General features: G+C 36.0%; 1 protein-coding gene across 2 annotated transcripts in view; it reads right to left on the bottom strand.

Annotated features, from left to right (window-relative positions):
• Nucleotides 1–25,358, bottom strand: part of FNIP1 (folliculin interacting protein 1) — a 144,808-nt gene that overhangs the window by 40,839 nt on the left and 78,611 nt on the right. The window contains exons 7-11 of one of the 2 annotated variants that reach the window (XM_037023435.2): nt 22,499–22,582; nt 21,273–21,344; nt 20,342–20,477; nt 18,315–18,516; nt 14,836–14,921 (exon numbers count right to left, since the gene is read on the bottom strand). In XM_037023435.2, coding sequence (XP_036879330.2) covers nt 14,836–14,921; nt 18,315–18,516; nt 20,342–20,477; nt 21,273–21,344; nt 22,499–22,582 — 580 coding nt within the window. The remainder of the gene's footprint in view (nt 1–14,835; nt 14,922–18,314; nt 18,517–20,341; nt 20,478–21,272; nt 21,345–22,498; nt 22,583–25,358) is intronic. The other variant, XM_037023436.2, reaches the window with a different exon arrangement.

Genomic DNA, 25,358 nt, shown 5'->3' with positions numbered 1-25,358 from the left:
TATTTTAAATAAAAATGTTGTTTATAACCTAAGAGCAAGATTAGTATTCTACTAGGATTGAGTCTTATGACCATATTTACTATTCTGGTAACCTCAGCTGGATTCGTAATGACAGTGTCTCCTCAGAGCTCAAATAGGGACTCCTGGCCTTTTGCCACTCTTCGCCTTGTGACTGCAGAAAAGAAACTGTCTGTCAATCCAATAATGTAAATAATAGCTCCAAGTGCAAGGGCAGATTCATTGCCTTGTAATACTGCCAAATGTGAAACCAAAAAGAAGGGTTCTTTTAGACAAATAAGCAAAAAGAATTTTTCAAATTTATAATAATTCTAGTCCAAAGTCAACTAAACAGCTTAAATAAACAATAAAAACTTTAAAAATTATTAATGAAATACTTGGTCAATCACTGCATAATTCTTCTACATTAGAGGTATAGTATCTATTTCAGGAAAAGCAAAACTCTTAGGAATCTTTGGTGTAAGTTTTAAGCAAACAAGAAATTAAATTTAGAAGCTGACAAAATTATAACTTTTCATACTTCTCAAGTAGTACTTATGTTTATGACAGAGGCATATTTTAAAGGCTTCTGATAGAGAAATCACTCCAGAATTTTTTTCTGAACTATGCAGTTAAGTAAAATTTTCCAGCTATGTAAATGGCAGATGAACTGGGCTACATGAGAATGTATACAGAGCAAAACTGTCATAAACCATTAGAAACACATAAATAACCACTCAACCCAACTGGTAATATTTTAGCTTTTCATGGCATTAAGTTCAAGATGTCTTGGTTTCAATAAAACAATAAAACTTCTAAGTTTGCATATACAATCTCTCTCAAGAATTTCCAAGTCTAGAAATTCCTAGTCTCAAAGCAAAATTATTCACAAATGCTGATTCTGAAATCATCCTCTCTAAGGGTTAGATAGCAGCAGCTAAACAAAGGAAGGCTTATGGATTTATCTAGCATTGTAGCAGTACAGGGGTAAGATACAATTTGAGACTATTTCTCCTTGAAAACAGTTTAACAGAGTAATTCCCTAATTGGCTTGTGAAATAGAAGTAGTAGGCCCTAGACCTACTAATCTGAACCCTAGGAGTTTGGGGAGCAGTTTTCACTATGGTTGTATAGTGATTAGCTCAGTGCCAGAATAGGTGTCTTTTTTTTTTAAGTCTTGGGTTTATAATGTAATTTAAGTTCCACACAAACCTAAATCAATTTCAGTTTTAAGTAAAGTTTTTAATTCTAGTTTAAGTCAATGTGTTCTTACACAAAAACATTAAAGAATATTTGAACTTCCATTTCAGCTCTGATATGTAAAGAGCTCAGAAAGTCATGACTCTCATCCTCACAAGAAGAAAGCTAAAGCAAAATGAAAATCAGTAACTTTTCTTGGCTACATTACAGAACTGGGGTCTAAGTGTAAATCATTACCCTGAAAATGGGCCAAATAGATAAATACAGAGAATCACAGCTAAAGATCGGTTTACCTGAAGCAGATGCCTCTAGGGCCAGTAACTGTTTGAAACCCTTCAACAGTAACTGACTGACTGTTGGAGAATGAGTATCAACTAGCGTTGAATGATAAAAATTCCTGGGGCCCAGTTTTAGGGAGACCCCCATACTTTCATGGGATACCATCACATTTTCACGCTGATGAGCAAAAAACACTTTTGTGTTTTGGATGGGAGGAGGGGAAAAATGGTAATTTTTACATACAACCAAAGCATTCTCCAAAACAAAACCCTGCCCTCCAAGAGAAACTTCTATACAGAGCATACAGAGCCTATCTGACCAGAAAGAGAGGCATTAGACAACTCCAACCCCTAATAACCTTCCTGGCGAATCTAGAGGTAAGAAAATAAAGGCTAAGAAACACTTTCGGAGATAAAACCCAGGAACTCAGGCTTGCTAAAAAGAACTAAGATTTTATCATAAGATCATAGAACACATCCTCTTCCTATCTCCAACACCTTACCACCATATCAACATGGCTCCTAAAAGAGCTGCAGCACATAGTATCTGTCTTTTTAGCAAAAACTACTGGGAAACCCAAAGAAGTGACCAAAAAAAAGAAAACAAACATGGGAATTACAGGAAAGTGATGCTCCTCATATCTACAAGTATAGTAAACAAATTAAACACAGCCTAGATTCTGGCCAAATTAATATCATCTCATAACTGAAAGCTTATTGAACTCAGATTCTATATCCTAAAACATTATATCCAGCTTGAAAAAAAAATTGCTAGGTGGCTATAAAAACAGTCTGAGGAAGCAAAGCATCAGAATCAAATTCAAGACACAGATTTTGGAATTATCAGATGGGGAATTGAAAATAACTATCATTATTATATTAAAGGCTTGAATGGATAAGGTAGACAACATGTAAGACCAGATAAATAATGTTAAGTAGACAGATGGATATTCTCAGAAGAAAAACAAAATGCAATGGAGCAAAGATGGTCTCTTCAACAAATGCTGCTGGAATAATCAGACATCTACATACAAAAATGTGAAGCTAGAAAAAATGTTACAGCTTTCACAAAAAATTAATTCAAAATGGATCACAGATTAAATGTAAATGCAAAATTATAAAACTTCTAGAGGATAACACAGGAGAAAATCTAAATGGACTTGTGTTGGTGATGAGTTTTTAGATATAAAACAAAAAGCACTATTCAAGAAAGAAAAAAATTGGTAAGTTGGATTTATTAAACTTTAAAATTCTGCTTTTTGAAAAATACTGTTTAAGATAATGAAGCCACAAACTAGGAAAAAGTATTTGCAAAACACATATCTGATAAAGCATTGGTATCCAAAATACATGAAAACCCCAAAACTGAACAACTGAGCAATAACAAAACCAACATAATAAAATGGGCAAAGAATGAACAGATATCTAATCCAGAAAGATACACAGATGGCAAATAAGTACCTGAACACATGTTCAACAATGTCATCAGAAAATGGTAATACATCAGGAAACTATATTAAAATAAAATACCATTACACATCTATTAGAATGGCTAGAATGAAAGAAAAAACCTGACAGTACAGGAATATGGAACATGAACTCTCATTAATTGGTAGTGGGAATGCAAAACAGTAGTCACTTCAGAAGACATTTTGGCACTCTTTTACAAAGCCAGTCTTCCGTGAACAGCCAGCAATCATACTCCTAGATATCTATCTTCCCAGCTGAATTAAAAACTTAAGCCCACACAAAATCCCACATAAAAAGATTTAGAGAAGCTTTACACAGTCACTATAGGCAATCAAGATGTCCTTCAGCAGGTGATGATGGATAAACCAATTGTGGAACATCCACACAGTGGAATATTATTCAGTGTTTTTTTTTTTCACAAATGAGCCATTAAGCCATAAAAAGTCACAAAAGATTCTTAAATGCATACTACTATGTCAAGGAAGCCAGTCTGAAAAGGCTACCTACCATATGATTTCAAGTACAGGACATTCTGGAATAGGCAAAACTTCAGATAGAGGAAAAAATTAGTGGCCACAGGCTGCCATGGGTTTAATGGAGGGGAGAAGGTCTGAACAGATGAAGCACAGGAAATCTGTAGGATGGTGAAACTATTCTATCTGATGTTGCACTAGTGGATACAGGACATCACCACTTGTCAAAACCCAAAGAACTGTACAACACAAAGAGCAGAACTTAGTGTAGACTATGGACTTTGGTTAATACCATATCACTATTTCATTAACTGTAACAAATAAACCACACTAATGCAGTATGTAAATAAAGGGGAGTATGAGTAGGGGAAGAGTGCTACATACAAAAACTGTGTGTACTTTTTGCTCAGTTTTTCTGTAAATCTGAAACTTAGAATTAAGTCTATTATATTATGTGTGTATTTATAAATACATATATATGAAATGAAGATATTTATACTCCTAATTGATAGTACAGAGTGGACAAGAACTAGAGAATGTAACAGATGGCCCTGTCTCAGAATGTAACATTTTGTTGTTGGTTTGTTTTGTTGTCCTTCATTCCCACTCCTAACACTCCAGAAAAAAAGAAAGAAGTTATTCATTATGCAGCCTACACAGGCCTGGCTCTTGAGATACAAGCATGGATAATTTCAGAAAATGCAAGAGAATCAGACTTAATTTACAAACTAAGAAAGAGTAAGATCTAAATGAATGGATATAAATCCCTAACTGTCAGAAGTTTCAACTTTGATAATCCTCAGGGACCAGACATTATACAAAATTATACAATATATGGGTTAATACAACTGGGAGAGATAGAGGTTACAGAAAACTAGAGTTTCGCCTCAAGGTATACTGGTTCAAATGTTCATAAAAATAAAGTAGCCAAATATGTTGGCTGGAGGAGTTCCATCACCTACAATTAACCTGGTCTCAGAAACTTCATTCAACACTGAGAAAACACTTAACTTGAGCCTAATGTGGCCCTCTTTTTCTTTAACTGTAAAACACTTACTGAAATTCAATTCAACTGATAGGAAACTTATCTAAGGGAAACCTAAATCATTAACATTTGGTTTGAACAACTTACTACTTTACCTCTTGAATTATACTGAAGGTATACCTTAACATTAATGTTAAAACAATAGACCTCAAAGAAATTCTCATCGTCAGTGAATATACTGATGTTAAAATTATTTATACCATTTTACGTTCATAAAACGATCAAATATTGTGCTTTTACACAAAAGCTTTTGAGAAGTTATGAAGATGAAGTAGATAACCTATCAAAGTCAGCTCATTAGATTTGTTCTAAATTCCCTCTAGAAATGTTGAGAATGCACTTTATTTGTTTTGTATTTAATCTATAAGAAACATTTATACAGAATGTCTTGATTTAATCATTAACGGCACCTGAAATGTGATAATGTGGACTCTTAATTTGTAGCTATGAACCATTGAATTAATAACTTTGCTTATAATTCAGAGTGAAGATGCCAATGAACTAACAAAACACTGATTAAAAATACTGTACTACTAGATATCTAAGCTGGCCTGTGCACACAGTAAAACAATAAATTTGACTGGATCTATACTGTTGGAACTCAACCAAGAATTAGGAGAAGTGAAAGTTGTGGCGCTCCGAAATCTTACAACTACAGACTATCTACGGTTAAAAGAACATATGGGATGTGAACAGTTCCCAGAAATGGGCTGCTTTAATTTGTCTGATTTCTCTCACACTGTTCAAGTACAGTTGGACAATATCCATCATATCATAGACAAATTTTCACAAATGCCTAGGGTGCCTAACTGGTTTTCTTGGCTTCACTGGAGATGGATGGTAATTATAGATCTGCTTTGTTTATGAAACTGTATTCCTATTATGTTAATATGTGTGCGCAATTTAGTTAGTAGTTTAAAACCTATACATGCTTAAGTTACTCTACAAGAAAATATGTTAAAGAAATAATCAATCCTCTCATGTTTTCTTCCATATGCTACCTCTATAGCTTTTCTTCTTCCTTCCTAATTACAACCCTTAAATAGAATTCGTGCCTCATATCGAATTTACCGAGTATCATAATTCCTACAAGTGGTAAAGATACCTCAAGACAAATGCTGGGCATAGAAGCCACAGGGCATAAATCTGCAAAGAAGTACAAAGCTAACCTTTTCAAACAATATGGCTTCTCTCTCACTTACCAACTTTACATCTCCCTGTATGGCCCCGGAAGATGACTGGTTAGCCAGAGACGGGTAAGATTCCTCAAGGGAGGAACAACCTAAGACAGGCACAGGTGAGAAATTGGGGATCAACTAAGGGGCCATCAGGTGAGAAATTGGGGATCAACGGTGGGGAAGCTTAGAACCTCACCCCCCGTTTTGAGAGAAATCTTCTGCATCCGTGGATGTTTTATTGCCCTTGTCTAGCTCGGATTAACACATAGTCTACAGGCACACCCCTGATCACCTACAATTGCTCTCTTACAACACTAAACTATGTTTACTACCTGTATCTTGCATCTACCTACCACTACAGCATTTTATTAAAAATAAAAATAATAACAATAATAAAGGGAGAAATGTGGGATCCACATATAAATCAAGTATAAAAATCAAACGAATATTCATATTTGACCTGATTGTTTATAGTTCATAATGTGTGATCAAAACTGAAAGTTTCTGTGATGACTGCCCTTCTACTGTTCACCATGTAAGAACTTATTCACTATGTAAGAATTCGTTCACTATGTAAGAACTTGTTCGTTATGCTTCAGAAGATTGGAGACTGACGAGAATTAGGCTTGAGATGGATTAATGATTGTGCATTGAACATTGACTCCCCTATACAGAATTTTATTGTTGTTAACAACCATTTGATCAATAAATATAAGAGATGCCCTCTCAAAAAAATATAAAAATAAAAAGTAAAACTTAATGAAAATTGAGTAAAAAAAAAAATACTGTACTACTGAATTAGCGTACATAGTTTCAGTGTTGCAAGATGAAAAATTCTAGAGACTTGTTACACAAGTAAATACAGTTAATACCACTGAACTGTATACTTAAAAATGGTTAAGATGGTAAATTTAATGTTATGAGCTTATTTCACCACAAAAAAAACATTTATTAAAAACACTATTATTTGTTAGGATGCTTCATTTGATAACTTAGGAAAGGCCTAGAAAGAATACACATTAACATAACAACAGAAATACCAGTTCTAATATAATTTTTTAAAATTTTATTTTGGTATCACTAATCTACAGTTACAGGAAGGACATTATGTTTACTAGGCTCCCCCCTTCACCAAGTCCCCCCAAATCCCCATTCACAGTCACTGTCCCACAACATAGTAAGATGCTGTAAAATCACTACTTGTCTTCTCTGTGTTGCACAGCCCTCCCCGTGCCCCCCCAACACTATACATGATAATTGTAATGCCCCCTTTCTTTTCTTCCCGCCCTTATCCCTCCCTTCCCACCTGTCCTCCCCAGTCCCTTTCCCTTTGGTAACTATTAGTCCATTCTTGGGTTCTGTGCTTCTGCTGCTGTTTTGTTCCTTCAGTTTTCTTTTGTTCTTATACTCCACATATGAGTGAAAACATTTGGTACTTGTCTTTCTCCACCTGGCTTATTTCACTGAGTATAATACCCTCCAGCTCCATCCATGTTGTTGCGAATGGTAGGATTTGTTTTTTCCTTATGGCTGAGTAATATTCCATTGTGTATATGTACCACATCTTCTTTATCCATTCATCTACAGATGGACATTTAGGATGCTTCCATATCATGGCTATTGGAAATAGTGCTGCATTAACATAGGGGTGCATCTGTCTTTTTCAAACTGGAGTGCTGCATTCTTGGGGTAAATTCCTACAAGTGGAATTCCTGGGTCAAATGGTATTTCTATTTTGAGCATTTTGAGGAACCTCCATACTGCTTTCCACAATGGTTGAACTAATTTACATTCCCACCAGCAGTGTAGGAGGGTTCCCCTTTCTCCACAACTCGCCAACATTTGTTGTTGTTTGTCTTTTGGAAGGTGGCCATCCTTACTGGTGTGAGATGATATCTCATTATGGCTTTAATTTGCATTTCTCTGATGACAAGCGATGTGGAGAATCTTTTCATGTGTCTGTTGGCCATCTGAATTTCTTCTTTAGAGAACTGTCTATTCAGCTCCTCTGCCCATTTTTTAATTGTGTTATTTGCTTTTTGTTTGTTGAGGTGTGTGAGGTATTTATGTATTTTGGATGTCAACCCTTTATCGTATCTGTCATTTTCGAATATATTCTCCCATACTGTAGGATACCTTTTTGTTCTATTGATGGTGTCCTTTGCTGTACAGAGCTTTGCAGCTTGATATAGTTCCATTTGTTCATCTTTGTGTTTGTTTCCCTTGCCCGGGGAGATATGTTCAAGAAGAGGTCACTCAAGTTTATGTCTAAGAGATTTTTGCCTGTTTTTTTCTAAGAGTTTTATGGTTTCATGACTTACATTCAAGTCTTTGAGCCATTCTGAATTTACTTTTCTGTATGGGGTTAGACAGTGATCCAGTTTCATTCTCTTACATGTAGCTGTCCAGTTTTGCCAGCACCATCTGCTGAACACACTGTCATTTCCCCATTGTATGTCCATGGCCCCTTTATCGAATATTAGTTGACCATATATGTTTGGGTTAATGTTTGGAGTCTCTATTCTGTTCCATTGCTCTGTGGCTCTGTTCTTGTGCCAGCACCAAATTGTCTTGATTACTGTGGCTTTGTAGTAGAGCTTGAAGTTGGGGAGTGAGATGCCCCCTACTTTATTCTTTCTTCTCAGGATTGCTTTAGCTATTCGCTTTCTTTGGTGTTTCCATATGAATTTTTGAACTATTTGTTCCAGTTCATTGAAGAATGCTGTTGGTAATTTGATAGGGATTGCATCGAATCTGTATATTGCTTTGGGCAGGATGGCCATTTTGACAATATTAATTCTTCCTAGCCAGGAGCATGGGATGAGTTTCCATTTGTTAGTAACGTCTTTAATTTCTCTTAAGAGTGTCATATAGTTTTCAGGGTATAGGTCTTTCACTTCCTTGGTTAGGCATATTCCTAGGTATTTTATTCTTTTTGATGCTATTGTGAATGGAATTCTCTTCCTGATTTCTCTATTAGTGTATAGGGAAACTACAGATTTCTGTGTGTTAATTTTGTATCCTGCACCTTTGCTGAATTCCAATATTAGGTCTAGCAGTTTTGGAGTGGAGTCTTTAGGGTTTTTTATGTACAATATCTTATCATCTGCAAATACTGACAATTTGACTTCTTCTTTGCCAATCTGGATTCCTTGTATTTCTTTGTTTTGTCTAATTGCCGTGGCTAGGACCTCCAGTACTATGTTGAATAACAGTGGGGAGAGTGGGCATCCCTGTCTTGTTCCTGATTGCAGAGGAAAAGCTTTCAGCTTCTTGCTGTTCAGTATGATGTTGGCTGTGGGTTTATCATATATGGCCTTTATTATGTTGAGGTACTTGCCCTCTATACCCATTTTGTTGAGAGTTTTTATCATGAATGGATGTTGAATTTTATCAAATGCTTTTTCAGCATCTTTGGAGATGATCATGTGGTTTTTGTCTTTCTTTTTGTTGATGTGGTGGATGATGTTGATGGATTTTCGAATGTTGTACCATCCTTGCATCCCTGGGATGAATCCCACTTGGTCATGGTGTATGATCCTTTTGATATATTTTTGAATTCGGTTTGCTAATATTTTGTGGAGTATTTCTACATCTACGTTCATCAGGGATATTGGTGTGTAGTTTTCTTTTTTGGTGGGGTCTTTGCCTGGTTTTGGTATTAGGGTGATGTTGGCTTCACAGAATGAGTTTGGGAGTATTCCCTCCTCTTCTATTTTTTGGAAAACTTTAAGGAGAATGGGTATTATGTCTTCTCTGTGTGTCTGATAAAATTCCAAGGTAAATCCATCTGACCCGGGGGTATTGTTCTTTGGTAGTTTTTTGATTACTGCTTCAATTTTGTTGCTGGTAATTGGTCTGTTTCGATTTTCTGTTTCTTTCTGGGTCAGTCTTGGAAGGTTGTATTTTTCTAGGAAGTTGTCCATTTCTCCTAGGTTTCCCAGCTTGTTAGCATATAGGTTTTCATAGTACTCACTAATAATTCTTTGTATTTCTGTGGGGTCCGTCATGATTTTTCCTTTCTTGTTTCTGATTCTGTTGACTTGTGTTGACTCGTGTTGACTCTTTTCCTCTTAATAAGTCTGGCTAGAGGCTTATCTACTTTGTTTATTTTCTCGAAGAACCAGCTCTTGGTTTCATTGATTTTTGCTATTGTTTTATTCTTCTCAATTTTATTTATTTCTTCTCTGATCTTTATTATGTCCCTCCTTCTGATGACCTTAGGCCTCATTTGTTCTTCTTTTTCCAATTTTGATAATTGTGACATTAGATCATTCATTTGGGATTGTTCTTCCTTCTTTAAATATGCCTGGATTGCTATATACTTTCCTCTTAAGACTGCTTTTCCTGTATCCCACAGTAGTTGGTGCTTTGTGTTGTTGTTGTCATTTGTTTCCATATATTGCTGGATCTACATTTTGATTTGGTCATTGATCCAGTAATTATTTAGGAGCATGTTGTTAAGGCTCCATGTGTTTGTCATCCTTTTTGTTTTCTTTGTACAATTTATTTCTAGTTTTATGCCTTTGTGGTCTGAAAAGTTGGTTGGTAGGATTTCAATCTTTTGGAATTTACTGAGGCTCTTTTTGTGGCCTAGTATGTGGTCTAATCTGGAGAATGTTCCATGTGCACTTGAGAAGAATGTGTATCCTGTTGCTTTTCGATGTAGAGTTCTGTAGATGTCTATTAGGTCCATCTGTTCTAGTGTGTTGTTTAGTGCCTCTATGTACTTACTTATTTTCTGTCTGGTGGATCTGTCCTTTGGAGTGAATGGTGTGTTGATGTCTTCCAGAATGAATGCATTGCAGTCTATTTCCTCCTTTATTTCTGTTAGTATTTGTTCCACATATGTTGGTGCTCCTGTATTGGGTGCATATATATTTATAATGGTTATATCCTCTTGTTGGACTGAGCCCTTTATCATTATGTAATGTCCTTCTTTATCTTTTGTTACTTTCTTTATTTTGAAATCTGTTTTGTCTCATACCAGAATTGCAACACCTGCTTTCTTCTCTCTGTTGTTTGCATGAAATATCTTTTTCCATCCCTTGACTTTAAGTCTGTGCATGTCTTTGGGTTTGAGGTGAGTCTCTTATAAGCAGCATATGGATGGGTCTTGCTTTTTTATTCATTCTATTACTCTGTGTCTTTTTATTGGTGTATTCAGTGCATTTACATTTAGGGTGATTATTGAAAGGTATGTACTTATTGCCAATGCAGGCTTTAAGTTTGTGGTTACCAAAGGTTCAAGGTTAACTTCTTTACTATCTTACTATCTAACTTAACTCGCTTATTGAGCTATTTAAACACGGTCTGATGATTCTTTATTTCTCTCCCTTCTTAATATGTTGGGTGTTTTGTTCTGTGCTCTTTTTAGGAGTGCTCCCATCTAGAGCAGTCCCTGTAAGATGCCCTGTAGAGGTGGTTTGTGGGAGGCAAATTCCCTCAACTTTTGCTTTTCTGGGAATTGTTTAATCCCTCCTTCATATTTAAATGATAATCGTGCTGGATACAGTATTCTTGTTTCAAGGCCCTTCTGTTTCATTGCATTAAGAATATCATGCCATTCTCTTCTGGCCTGTAGGGTTTCTGTTGTGAAGTCTGATGATAGCTTGATGGGTTTTCCTTTGTACATGACCTTTTTTTTCTCTCTGGCTGCCTTTAATACTTTGTCCTTGTCTTTGATCTTTGCCATTTTAATTATTATGTGTCTTGGTGTTGCCCTCCTTGGGTCCCTTGTCATGGGAGAGGCCATTTCCTCCCCTAGTTTGGGGAAGTTTTCAGCAATTATTTCTTCAAAGACACTATCTATCCCTTTTTCTCTCTCTTCTTCTTGTGGTACCCCTATAATGTGGATATTGTTCCGTTTCGATTGGTCACACAGTTCTCTTAAAATTCTTTCATTCCTGGAGATCCTTTTATCTCTCTCTGCATCAACTTCTCTGCGTTCCTGTTCTCTGTTTTCTAGTCCATTAATGGTCTCTTGCATCTTGTCCATTCTGTTCTGAAGTCCTTCCAGAGCTTGTTTTATTTCTGTATTCTCCCTCCTTAGTTCTTGCATATTTCTCTGCAAGTCCATCAGCATGGTTATGACTTTTGTTTTGAATTCTTTTTCAGGAAGATTGGTTAAATCTATCTCCCCAGATTTCTTCTCAGGGGATGATGTAGAAGATGTTGAAGCTGTCTGGGTTAGTCTTGTCTGGACCCTATTTTTTTGCCTTTTCATGTTGATAGGTACAGTGGAGTGCTATTGATGGTCTATCAGCTGGGAGAGTCAAGCCTCTATCCACTTGGCTCCTGGCCTTTCTTTACTGAGACAACTGCGACTCCTAGTGGCTTGTGTTGGGCAATTGCGTGTAGACTGGGTCTCTGTATCTTGCTCAGTTGGTATGGAGGAAGCTCCCTTGCTGTGGGCGTGGCCAGCCTCAGGCTGCTGCTCTGCTATGGTGGGGCCCCAGAGGGATAATGGACGGGGGGCTGCTGGCTGTTTACCTCCGTGAGGGGTCTCAGAGCTGCTGCCCAGGGGGTTAGCGCGCCCGGAGTTCCCTAGAATTTCCAGCTGCTGGACTGTGACTTGGTATGCTTCCATCCAGCTATGGGGTCCCTGTCCCTTTAAGACTTTCAAAAAGTACTCGCTTTTCTTTGTCATGGGGGCGCCAGCTTCAGGACCCGCTCACAGGTCTTACTGTCCTGTTTCCCTAGTATCCAGCATCCCACGCATGCACTGTGTCTGCGCTCTGGTACGGATGGCTGGGGCTGGGTGTTTAGCAGTCCTGGGCTCCCTCTCCCTCCCCACTCCGACTCCTCTCCTCCCGCCAGGAGCTGGGGTGAGGGGCGCTCAGGTCCCACCAGGCTGCGGCTTGTATCTTACCCCTTTCACCAGGCGCTGGGTTCTTGCAGGTGTGGATGTAGTCTGGCTGTTGTCCTGTGTCTTCTGTTCTCTCTTTTAGGATTAGTTGTATTTGTTGTATTTTCAAAAATATATATGTTTTTGGGAGGATATTCCCACTGTCCTACTCATGCCGCCATCTTGGCTCCGCCTCTAGGTCTCTCTAATATAATTTTTAACCTGTGCAAATAACTTCCTCCCAAGATAAAGAAATAATATGTTGCAATTTAATTCTCCAATACGTTTTTCTCTATATTTCTCCTAGTCACTGAGTTTACTGCACAAAAAAATGAGCTTTATAAACTGACTGGTAATATCTTTATCCTAAAATTATGGTAAACAACTAGAAAATTTTCTCCTTTTCAGTAATTCAGTCCAGTAGATAATTAAGTCTAGTAGTAGAGAACATAAACTTCTTCAATTTAAGTAAATTAAAAATATGATATAATATTTCATATTAGTTTATTTTTACCATACAATTTCTATTTAACAATTATCTGTAATAACATTTCAAAAATTATACAGAACTCTTCTATAATATGTAACTTTTATTTAGGGGTAGGGAAATAAGTTATTTTATCATAAATTCAAAGTTTCTAAAACACTGCTGAGGGAAGGAAGTCTCTCCTTTTGAGATAGGGATAAAAAAGGACACCAGATTTGCTTTCATTGTGGTTTGCAAGAAATACAAGAAAAATGAAGAATAAAAAAAGAGCAAGGTTGAAAACAAATATGGGTTTTTTCTTATTGTTAAAATTACTAAATATGCCACACTTTAGTTTTCTCCATTAAAAAGGTATATATATATGACAGTATGACATGCCTACAGTTTCACAAAAGCAATCCCACAACAGCACAAGCTAAAACAGGCTCTCACTTCAAAATGTCATAGTCGATTTAAACAAGCAATCGAGAAGATCCCTGCCTTTGTAAGGGACCACACAGTTGTCCATGAACAAATACCCATTTTTTCCTAAACTGAGATAAATGGACTACTGGTGATAATAAAACCTTAAGTGGTATACAGACATATATTTTTAGTTTTAATTTTTATGCATTCATTTTTATAGCTTGCATATTATGGCAAAGGATATTGATTCCCCACCTGGGGTAATAATGCATAAAGTTTCATTTTGAAATACATTTATTAGGTATGAAGGAGGGTCAATTTAAGACATACATTTTTAGTTTTAATTTTTATGCATTCATTTTTATAGCTTGCTTATTATGGCAAAGGATATTGATTCCCCACCTGGGGTAATAATGCATAAAGTTTCATTTTGAAATACATTTATTAGGTATGAAGGAGGGTCAATTTAAAGAGAAACATTAAAGTGGCACAGACGACATACAGAGGTGAGCTGTAAATGACTAAATTTGGGAAGCACCACAGCAGGTTGTACCTACCCCACAACAAAATGGTGTATCATTAACGTCAGGCATCCTGCTAAGCACTCTACATACACTATCTCCTCTTATCCTTCACAACAGTCTATTACATTATTACTAAATTTAACTTAGATTTAGTCCACAGGTCTGCCTGTCGGGTACTAAAGTCTGAGTTCTTGCCCAATGTCCTATACTAATCTCTCTAATCTAACAGGGAAAGACTGAGGAGGAAAGGATGAATTAGACCAGTATCTCTCTAGTCTAAAGGAGGAAATAATGAGAGGATGGAGGCCTGAACTGAATATCTTTGAGGAAGACATATCAGTCACGCAGGGTTATCCCCACCATAAGCTCACATGCACTGTGCTTCTGAGCGCAGTTACAGCAGTTGTTGCAGCTTTGGGCATAAGTTTTGCTGTGCCAGAAAACACTGGCAGAAGAAAAACTATTTGCTGTGTCATATCTAGAGAAGGAATCAAGCAAAAGAGTTACTTAGAACACCAAATTCATATTCCCTAATCCATGTACCTCTGGATTCCACATATCCAAGAACATCTGACTACTAGCACTGGCTTATTAAATAATACTCTACCAGTCCCCCTACATCTATGAGAGCCCAAGAGGGGACAAAACACTTCTTCTGGAACAGAGGTCTCTTCTGGTCCTATGTGCTTGTCTAATGGTCCAACACTACAAACCATACCACTGAGGCCTCCTAAATGTGCTCGAATCCTAAGCACATTTGATATTTAATAACATAGAAGCCAATGGCCTACTGAATTACACCCTCATATTGACTATGGAATAAAGAAATTTTAAAAATGAAATTTTATTAGAATAAGTTATAGAAAATAAACAAATCTCTCTGTGTACACTATGAAACAACTCCACATTATGACAACTGGAAAATATATACCTGAATTCATTTAGGGCATCAACTATTCGATTATATGCCAAGCTCCTCTGACTGGCATCAGCTGATCTCCGGCTCATTTTCATAGCCTTGAAAGCAATCAAATAGTTAATTCTCAGGTTGATCATGGGCAAAATATGGAAAAAAAAAAAAGACAAAGTCACATCCTTTCACAACACTACCATTACTCTTATCTAGATATAAACATATAAAGAAGGCACATATATTCACAGTGGCTTTCTCTTTTGCGCCCTCAGTCATTAACAATGACGACAACATTCAGATTTTTCAAATGTTAAATTTCTTACTGCAACTGTCAAACCACAGAATGTCAACATAAAAAGAAACTGACGTTGACAGTTTCTGGGTTACACAAAAGTACTTTTCTTCCCCACACAGAACAAGCTACAATGATAACTCAATAACAATAACTCAATGAAACTAATATAGGATTGTATATCAACTATACTTCAATAAAAAGAAAAACAATAGCTGAAGGTATCATCTAATATATCACAGATAGTGGTTCTGTTAGATCAATCTTTTTTTCAAAATCTAAAATATAAGATTCTACTGAAAGCTATCTCCAGTTGTTCGTAATATTTGTTTTCTTAAAAACCTTATTTAGCCAAAGTTAAGAAGCCTTGCTTTTAGGTAGACAAAAAGGGGATTAGAATTAGGAGAGAGACATCAAAAAGAACTCCGTAATTATTTTAGCCTTTTTCAAAGGTAATGGAATTCTGTATTACTTATGTAATTACAAATTGATTTTTTTAATGTCTAAACATACATTAAAGAGAAGGTCAAACTACTTACTGCTAGAAATAATATTCATGTACATCTAAAAGCTTCATAGGGTAAAAATGAAACCTACTTTATTGTACAAACTATTAAGAGATTCCCAGTTTATAAATAAGTGAATATTCTTCTACTAGAACGAAGCAGTATTCTTTCTTAATTTTGCCATCAATAAAAATCTTAAATTACATTATAGATCTCAAAAGGTAGTATAGACTTCAAAATAATTCCCCAAATGGTATTTATATGTTCTATCAATAATTAACAACTATAGAACTTTTAGAATTAATGCTATTCATTTATATAAAAGTATTCGTTCATTTGGCTTTTATCTTTCAGCTGTAAGAACAAATATCCAGACAACTCTAAGTACTGCAATATATACTTTAGGTTACAGAATGGTCAAAGCATTGAAACATTTAAAAAGTAATCTTTAATGAGTTCTCATAGTGCCTGAATATTTCAAGTTACATATAAAGCTTGAAACACTTCTCCCAGTATCTCAGTGTCAGTTCAGCCACAGCTGGTTATTCTACGTTCTGAGTTTGGCAACAACACATTACAAAAAGAGAGAGCAGCCAACAAAAGAAAAAGTCACCAGTGCCTAACTTCTGAAAGTGAAAATGGCCTTTACTCATCTGTTCGGTAAATTGGTACTGCTAATTGATCTGTCTTTTTGACAGAGTTAATGTGAACACCAGTTTCATCTATAGAGGCAGATGATCTTCACTCACTGAGTACTGAAATGCATCCTATACTTTCTAAAGCATTCTAATTGGTCTCCTCATCTCTAGTCTCTAATTTTTGTCTCTTTTAAACAAATTGCTAAATTAATCTTCTTAAAGCACAATTTGGAGACACTCTAAAAAGTCAAAACTCCTGTTGAGAATTGTAGAGTCATTGTGACCTGGTCCCCAGTAAGTATGCCAGCCATAGCACTCATTACTCCTCTTTGTCTCCCTTCCCTTCTGCACAGTGTCACTGAGAGTAAGAACGTCAGTTATACCCAGTGATTCCTGAGTTAGAGCCACAGCTTTCATCTGACAGATTAAAGCTTTCATCTACAGACTTACAGTAAGATGTTACAGTTATCTTTGGGTAGCAATGGCACCAACTTTTCTTGCTATTCTGCTACATCTAATTTTAAAAGCTTTATGTATAAAAAAAATCCTACACAGACTTTAAGATGCAGTCCACAGGAAACATCCTCCCAATAGGAAGTCATTTTTTTCTTTCCTACAACTCCTAAAAAACATTGCTTGTCCTCCTTTTAAAATTATTTTTATATTCTATCTTGTATTCCCAACTTTCTTACTTTATATAAACTTAGTATATACACTGTAGCAGCAGCATTTGACAGAATTCATTGCCCTTACCTTCTTAAAACCCTTTCTTCACTTGACTCCCCTGAGAAACTACTCTCTCGTTTTTCCCTCATACCTGAATGGCCAATCCTCTGTCTTCTCTGTTGGATCCTTCTCAACTCTAATTTTAACTTTTGAAATGTTTAACAAATTCAGGCCTAGAATCTCCTCTCTTCTTTTCCTCAGTTTCATGGCTTTAAATACCATCCATACACTGGAGACTGTACAGCCTAAACCTTTCCCCCAAATTCTAAACTCATATAACCACTTAGAAATCCAAGAGGCATCTCAAACAAATCTCCTTCCACCAAATCTGTTCAATCTGTGTCTTTCCCATTAATACTGGCAACTCCATACTTCTTACTGCTCAAGTGAGAAATCTTGGGGCAACCTCTATTCTTGTTTTCTTACACCCCAATTCAGTCCATCAGCTAATCTCATTAGCTCTACTTCCAAAATATATCCAGAATCCAATCACTTCTCACTAATTTCATCACTGAATTGATTTGAGTATCCACCATCTCTCACTTAGATTATTATAAGGGACTCCCAACTGGTCCCACAACATCCACCCTTGCCCCTAGAAGTCTATTCTCTACCAGCAGTAAAGAGTGATCCTCATAAAAAGTGTCATTTCTTCACTCAAAACCCTTGAATGGTCTCCGATCTTTCTTAAGCATAAACGCCAATGCTCTTACAATGGCATCCTATAAGGCCCTACATGATCTGTTCTTACTTGTTGCCCAGCCGCTCTGGCCTCTGTACTGTTGTTTAAGCATCAGGCTTACTCCTTACCCCTGCCTAAAACATTCTTCTCTCAGATAGCTGTGGCTCATTTCCTCCACATCTCTGGACCATATGGCATTTCATCAGGAGCTTTCCTGACTAGCCTATAAAAATGGGCAATCCTGCAGTACAGTATTCCTATAGACCTTCTTTCTCTGTTTTATTTTTCTCCATGGTACTTATTACCATCAAAACTTTTGCATATTAATTTTTTATTTGCTGTTCAATGAGATCAAGAATGTGGCTTTCTTCCCATCTTATTTTCAGTTGCTAGAAAAGTGCCTGCCACATTATAGGCCCTCAAAATACTGAATGAATGAATGAATGAATGACATTAAATTATTTATAAGCATTAAGCTCCTTAAAAAGAGTGGAAGTCTATTTTGCATCTTCCAAAGCACTTTTCAGGGTATCTGCACAGTGCCTGTTAATTTTTTTCTCCCAAGTGAATAAATAAAATGCTTGATCAGGAGAATAAGAGTCAGAGTCAAAGGAAAATAAAGAACATAAACAAACCAACACAGCTGTGCTTACCTGTTCTATTGCACTCTTTAATTTGTTCATGTGGCTTTCAAAAAGAGGAAAGTGTGAAAAAAAGAATTCATTAAATTTGTTATTTTCATCTTCATCTTTGGATAATGAGAATATCACCCCAATTGCAATCTTCTTTTTCCTCACAATTCCTGGGTTAGGGCCACAGCTTTCATCTGACAGATTAAAGCTTTCTTCTATAGACCTTAAAAACAAATTTTTTTAATTAAAAAAAATTTTTTCAACTAAATCATAATTTGATCTCCTTGCTAATTAAATGTAGGCAAGCTAAAAGTGTTTTGCTGTTTTATCAAGTAAATCTAAAAATTCATATCACCTGTATATCTCTTTGAAAAATCTATTAGCAGCTATTCCTTCATGCCCACATTTTTATAAGAAATGTTAATAGAGTCAGAATGGGAACATGTTTGTTCAATTAGAAGTTAGTTAGAAAAATAGTACTCCTAATTCATAGCCAACCTAAAAATGCCTGGGCTTTAAAGTTTACAGATGAGTTTGATCCAATCTCTTCACTGTTCTAGGATCTATTAATCTCTTCTTTTGACTCTCTTTTTGATTCCAGGAGTAAAATCAAAGATAAAGGAATAAAGAGAATGAGTAAAGAGGAAACAAGAAGCTTCATTATCTATAGTTGGACTTAACATAAACTAATATTAAGATCTTTCAAGAATGAATTAACTTGCCAACATAAAAACATGAAAAACTGAAACATCAAAATATGTGATCTATGGATAAAAGACCTAAACAAGAGAGTTAAGACTATAAAACTCTGAGAAGAAAACACAGAGTAAAACCTTCATGACATTGGATTTGGCAACGATTTCTTGGATATGACACCAAAAGCACAGGCAACAAAAGAAAACAGATAAATTAAGACAACATAAAAATGAAAAATTGCATCAAAGGACACTACCAACAGAATGAAAAGGTAACTCATGGAATGGGAGAAAAACATTTACAAAGCTGTATCTGATAGGGACTGATAACCAAAAAACATAAAGAATTTCTACAACTCAAAAACAAAAAACAAACACCCTGATTAAAAAATAGGCAAAGCACCTGAAGAGATATTTTTTCAAAGAAAACATACACATGGCCAATAAGCACATGAAAACATATTCAACAGTACTAGCTGATAGGGAAATGCAAATCGAAACTACAATGAGGTATCACTTTGCACACCCATTTAAGGTGGCTATATTTGAAAAAAAAAAAAAACAACCCCAGAAAATGACATGGAAAATTAGAACTCTTGTCCATTTCTGGTGGGAATGTAAAATGCCGCAGCTGTATACTGAAAGCTTAGTGATCCCTCAAAAACTTACATACAGAACTACCATATGACCCAGCAATTCTACTTCAGGGTATATGCCCAAAAGAACTGAAAGCAGAGACTCAGAGATTTGTATGTCCGTGTTTGTACCAGCATTAGTCACAACAGCCAAAAAGTGGAAGTCACCCAAATGTCCATTAACAGATGAGTGGATAAATAAATGTGGCATACACATACAATGGAATACTATTAAGCCATAAAAAAGAATAAAATTCTGATACATGCTACAACACGGATGAACCTTGAGGACATGCTAAGTGAAATAAGCCAGACATAAATGAACAAATATTGTATGATTTCACTTTTATGAGGTATCTGCTGTAGTCAAATTCATAGAGACAAAAAGCAGAATGGTGGTTGCCAGGGGTAAAAGGGAGGGACAGGGAATTATTGTTTAACAGGTAGAGTTTCAGTCTGGGGTGATAAAATCCATACATAAATGGTAATGATGGCTGTACAACCATGTGAAGGTACTTAATGCTACCTAACTGTACACCTAATAATGGTGAAAAAGGTAAATTGTATGTTATGTATAACTTACCACAAAAAACAAATAATACATTTAAAAAGCTTCCACACTTAAAATATACAAAATAGAAGTCCAGGCTCTAAATAAATCATACAGAACTGTATTCAATGAACTAGCCAATTTTGTAAACTTGAGGTTCCAACATACCATCTAGGAAAAACCCCATTTTCCAAACTTGTTGTTTGGCTGCGTCGCCAACGTCGCTGGTAGCTGCTAGCACAGCTTCGGGTAAGTGAGGAGTTCGGGGAGGGAAATGGTGTAATAAGCAAGCTGCTGAGAGATGCTGTCGAGTCAGAATAAGAACAAGTACAATGTAAGCATATAATAGTGTGTCAATAATAACCAAGCATAAGGATAAATTTCTTTTTAACAAATTTAAGAATGGTGACTCAAATATTCTATTTTGCTTCAGGAGTTTCTAAAATATCCATTTAAAAAAAAATGACATCATTGTTGGAGCAACGTTCCAGAGGAGAAAAATCATGTATTAAAAGTGTGTTGGCAAGAGACCCTTTTGACATCCTTACCTCTTACCCCATCCTGGAAGAAAATGCTACTTGAAAATAAAGCATTATCCCTTTGGCCATTAGACTGTCCCCTAGCTTGACTGAGCCCTTAGTCCTTAAGTTAAAAGAAATAAGATGCCATTCAATTTTAATGCAGCAATTGAATTTTAAGAACAGAAGCTCTATCTAAAAGCAAGTATTTGAATGCCATTTCAAGATGTCATTTGAAAGTACTCATGGGATGGTTCTGCATAACTATCAAGCCTCTGAAAGCTTGGCCACTTTTACTAAGTCATAACTATACCTACAAATCTCCAATACTTTTTTTCTTGTACTGCTAAACCTAAGCCACTGTGTATTCACGCAGGCCATGTTCCACTAGGCACATTAAATGGTAAATTTGAGAAAATTTTAATTTAAAATATTTCTCTCTGCTGTTTCTACAATTCTCTCATAAGACTAATATGAATTTATGTATACATAAAATTGGATAATAAAAGCAAAGACAAAAAAGAAAATCAATGTCACCTAACAATAACCTCATAAAAATCTGGATTTATACATGGCATTACCAGAGCGTGCTATGCCACTGTCTCTGTCCTCATTCAGTTCTCTTCCAGGCATGTCCATTGGGTTGCTGTGAACTGTGAATCAACACAAAAATGTTAGTTATAAAATATGTTGCTGTTCAGGTTGATGTTCCTTTTAAATAGCAAATGAAATCATGCTTATCTCATTGCATTCCCTTATTATTTTCAACAGCATGGCACAAACCCAACACCAAGAGCTATTACTCAGTTGAACAAGCCTTGAGATCTATCTGAAGATGTAATACATATAATGTAAAAATAATCTAGAATATAGTATCTAAAGAAGCAAAGAGTGACTTAAAATAAGTACTTCAGAAGAACATTCAAGGACATAGGAAGATATTCCCAATATACTATTAAATGTAAAATAGCAAGCTACTGAACAGTGAGAGTGACTGATAGTTGCTGTGGCTAAGCAATGAGTATATGATGGTCCACTTTACTAGTCTGCCTATGTATGTTTAAAAGTTCCCCATAATGAAAATAAAGGAAAACTAGAATATGATCCAATTATGTTTAAAAACAAAAATGGTTATTTCTGGCTGACAAGATGGCTAATACATATTTTTTGGCTATTTTTCATATTTCCCAAAGTTTCTATAATAAAATATGATTTGTTCATATCTCATATTTGAAAGGAAAATAAAAATTAAAACAAGCAGTTGGGATGCAACTTCCTGGATACAGAAGCATGAACACAATCTTCAATCTACTAATACAAACAAATACACTCGTATATGCCTTATACAAATATAATGGTGCTTGTTCATCTAAATGTTAGCTCCAAGAGATACCATTTTTATGGAATAGTGCAGATCAGAAATTTTACAATAATATTAAGGTAAGATTTTTGGCAATTGGTGAACAAAAGCTACTCAGCCATGGAAACAAGATAGTGTCATATTAGAAATTCCAACTGGTATTTTAAGAAACAATGTTCATAGTAAAATTTGGCTTAGGATTCTGAAGTGAAAATCACTATTACATAATCAGGTAAGAAACGACAAACTGAAATTTCATCAAAATGTCAATTCTACTTATAACTTTAAAAAAATATTCAGTAGAAATTCTTATATTTCCTAAGCAATGTTCTCTTAACCACACCCTCCAAAACTGTATTTATCTACTCTCTTGTTTCCACAGCTTAACCACAAATTCCAGCCACTAGGGCATACCAGCTAGTCTACCCAACACAGCACATGGCAAACCTGCAAAGAAAGAGGCGCTCCTGATCAGGCGGAGCGGACCCTGTTCAGAGAATGCCCGCCTGGGGCTGCAGAACTGTGAAAGACCTACATGGTAAAAACGTAAAATACATGTGAAAGAGGGCTGTTAGTGAAGCCATTTTGGGTCAGGAATAAAAGAGTTAAGGCAGCACAAATGGAGACCAACAGGTATGGGTGGAAGCTTTTAAACTAAATTAAGAATAATACAAGCTGGCTTCCCTTCTTTGAAACAATAGTTTCCCCTGGTCATGGCTTATGTCAAACATCATAATTTCATGCCTAATTATTTCCACATATAATAGTAAAAATATGCTCCCACTAAAGTAAAAATCATTTTAAATGTTCAATCCTTTCTAATCTAAACATTTCTAAAGAGCCAGTAACATCCTCTATATAATTTGACACTTGCCCAATAAATTTATCTTTTAAAAAGTCAGTTTTATGATTACAGTTTCTCCTACAACTGCAGTAAGGAGAAAACAATCTGAGCAGTTGGCTGAAAAAGCACAACCTACAACAAAGAGCAAAGAGAGAAAATGGAATCTACTGACAAGTGTATCAAAATTGGTTGCAAAATAATGGAAAAAACTGAAGTCCTCAGACGAGGGGTCAGCCACTGTGAAAGCAGGAATGCTGATGCAGCCCACTCAGGTCGGGATTCCCCACTGTCCAAGGAAAGTAGCTGCCACACACTTGCCCAAGAAAAGATAGCAGAGTCTAAAGACCCAAAAGGGTCTTACAACACTACAACAGCCTGAAATCAAGTGGCTGGATTGTTGTTAGTTATGCTTAATCAAGATGGCCTAAATAGCCACCTAGGAGGTTTACCTAGGATAGAATAGGGGGCTTTCTGTGTTAAGAAGTGATATATTTTTCAAATTGTTGGTAATTTTACTCAAGTAAGAATTTCTGTAATTATAGTGTATGTGCAGCAATCCTACCATATTTAATTGTTCAGCTCTTTCTTCAACTTTCCCTAGTTACTTCAAAACTTATCATAGGGAATATAATCAATAATATTGTAATAACTTTGCATAGGACAGATGGTAACTACATTTACAGTGGTGAACATCTCATAATGTATGTAATTATGGAATCACTATATTGTACACCTGAAACTAGTCTTATGTAAACTATACTTTCATGAACAATCAAAAACACTCATCTGTTTCCCTTAAATTCCTTCCCTACCCACCTCTCCTTACTCTCAGCATGACTTTGTCTCCTACAGTATGCATATGCAGGTGCACATGCATATGTGTGCACACACAGAGAATTCACCATACGGGAACTCTCCATTTCCTACCACCTTATCTCCAAACTTAAATTCTCACCCATCCTTGTCTCCTCCCTGCCTGAGCAGTAATAAGAGAAAACATTATTCAAGCCTTACTACTACATACTAGGGACTTACTCAGTGAAAAATCTTTAGAGTTTCCACCCTCCCTTCCAAAGCTAACTTGTCTCAGTCAGCTAGAACCTTCAAATATCTCACTTCACCAATATGACTTCTATCTCTTAACCTCATCCTCCTTCCTTAACATCTCTTTTTCCATCAACATTTAAACACAGTCAAAACTCTTCTACCTCCTCTCCATATATCTAATCCTTCAGTTCAGTAGTTCTTAAAATGTGCTTGAAAGACCCTTTTGGGGGCCCCTGCAGCCCTTTCAGGAAGTCAAGGAGGACTTTCTTTTTCCAATTACCCATGTATGTGAGACTAGATTTTTCTCAATATACTTTAACCAAAATAACGTATCATAGGAGACTGCAGAAGCAAGAAGCAGATATGAGAATCCATATATCTTCTATTAAGCCAGACATTAAGGAGATCTGCAAACAAACATGTAATACAATGCCATTCATCTCACTAATTTTTTTTGTATTGGAAAATATTTATTTTAAAACATGCTATTTATATTAACATGAAAGGGGCTACTAGTGTTAATTTTTAAATGAATTACTAAATATTTTTAAGTGTTCTCAGTTTTAATTTTTAATACAGTTTATAGGAATAAATGTTACCCATACAAACAAAAGCTCACTAAGAGATCCTCAATAACTTCCAAGTGTATAAAAGGGTCCACAGATCAAAAAGTTTGAGAACCACTGCTTGCTTGGAATAAAGACCAACCCTCTGAGTCTCTCCTCAACTCTGGCTTCTACTCTCCCCACTGAAATTGTTCCTGTAGGCCACCAAAAGCCTTCTTGTTGCTTAATGCAGCCCACACTATCTTATATTACTTTACAGCATATTTGATGTTGAATACATTACACTTTGAATTTTTTTCCCTTAGTTCCTATTACAAAAACTCTTTTTCTCAATCTCCTTTATGTGCTGCTCCTCTTCCCCTACTCCCTCTTTCAAGCCAACATTCCTCAGGGTTCCATTTTCAACAATCTTTCCTTCTTCCTCTTTACATTTCCTAGCTTATCTCATTCATTCTATTTGTGATGTGAATGATTCACAAATCCAAAGTAAATACTGCTGAATAACAAAGAATTGTGTTCTCCCTTCCAGAATATTGAGTAGTCTCTAGGAAGCACCTGCCCAGCTAAGGACCATATTACGCTTTTCAAATCTCCTTATACATAGGCAAAGCCATGTAATCAGTTACCACCAATGTAATGTGAACAAGTGATGTATGTCACTTTCAGGCTGATGTGGTTGGTTATGAAGTAGATATGCCTTTGCCATACTTAACTCCTTTCCACTGGCTTGCTGAAGCTGAGCATAACCCTGGAGCCTACATGTTGAAGAGCTCTAAAAAGTAAGGAGATTGGAGCTTAAAACACTGCTTAGAGGAAAACTGCTTATCAATGAGGAACACTCTTTTAGACT

This window comes from Manis javanica, chromosome 14 (genome assembly GCF_040802235.1).
Source record: "Manis javanica isolate MJ-LG chromosome 14, MJ_LKY, whole genome shotgun sequence".
Taxonomy (NCBI): domain Eukaryota; kingdom Metazoa; phylum Chordata; class Mammalia; order Pholidota; family Manidae; genus Manis; species Manis javanica.
The sequence above is the reverse complement of the archived record's forward strand: the minus strand, read 5'-3'. Positions and strand labels throughout refer to the sequence as shown.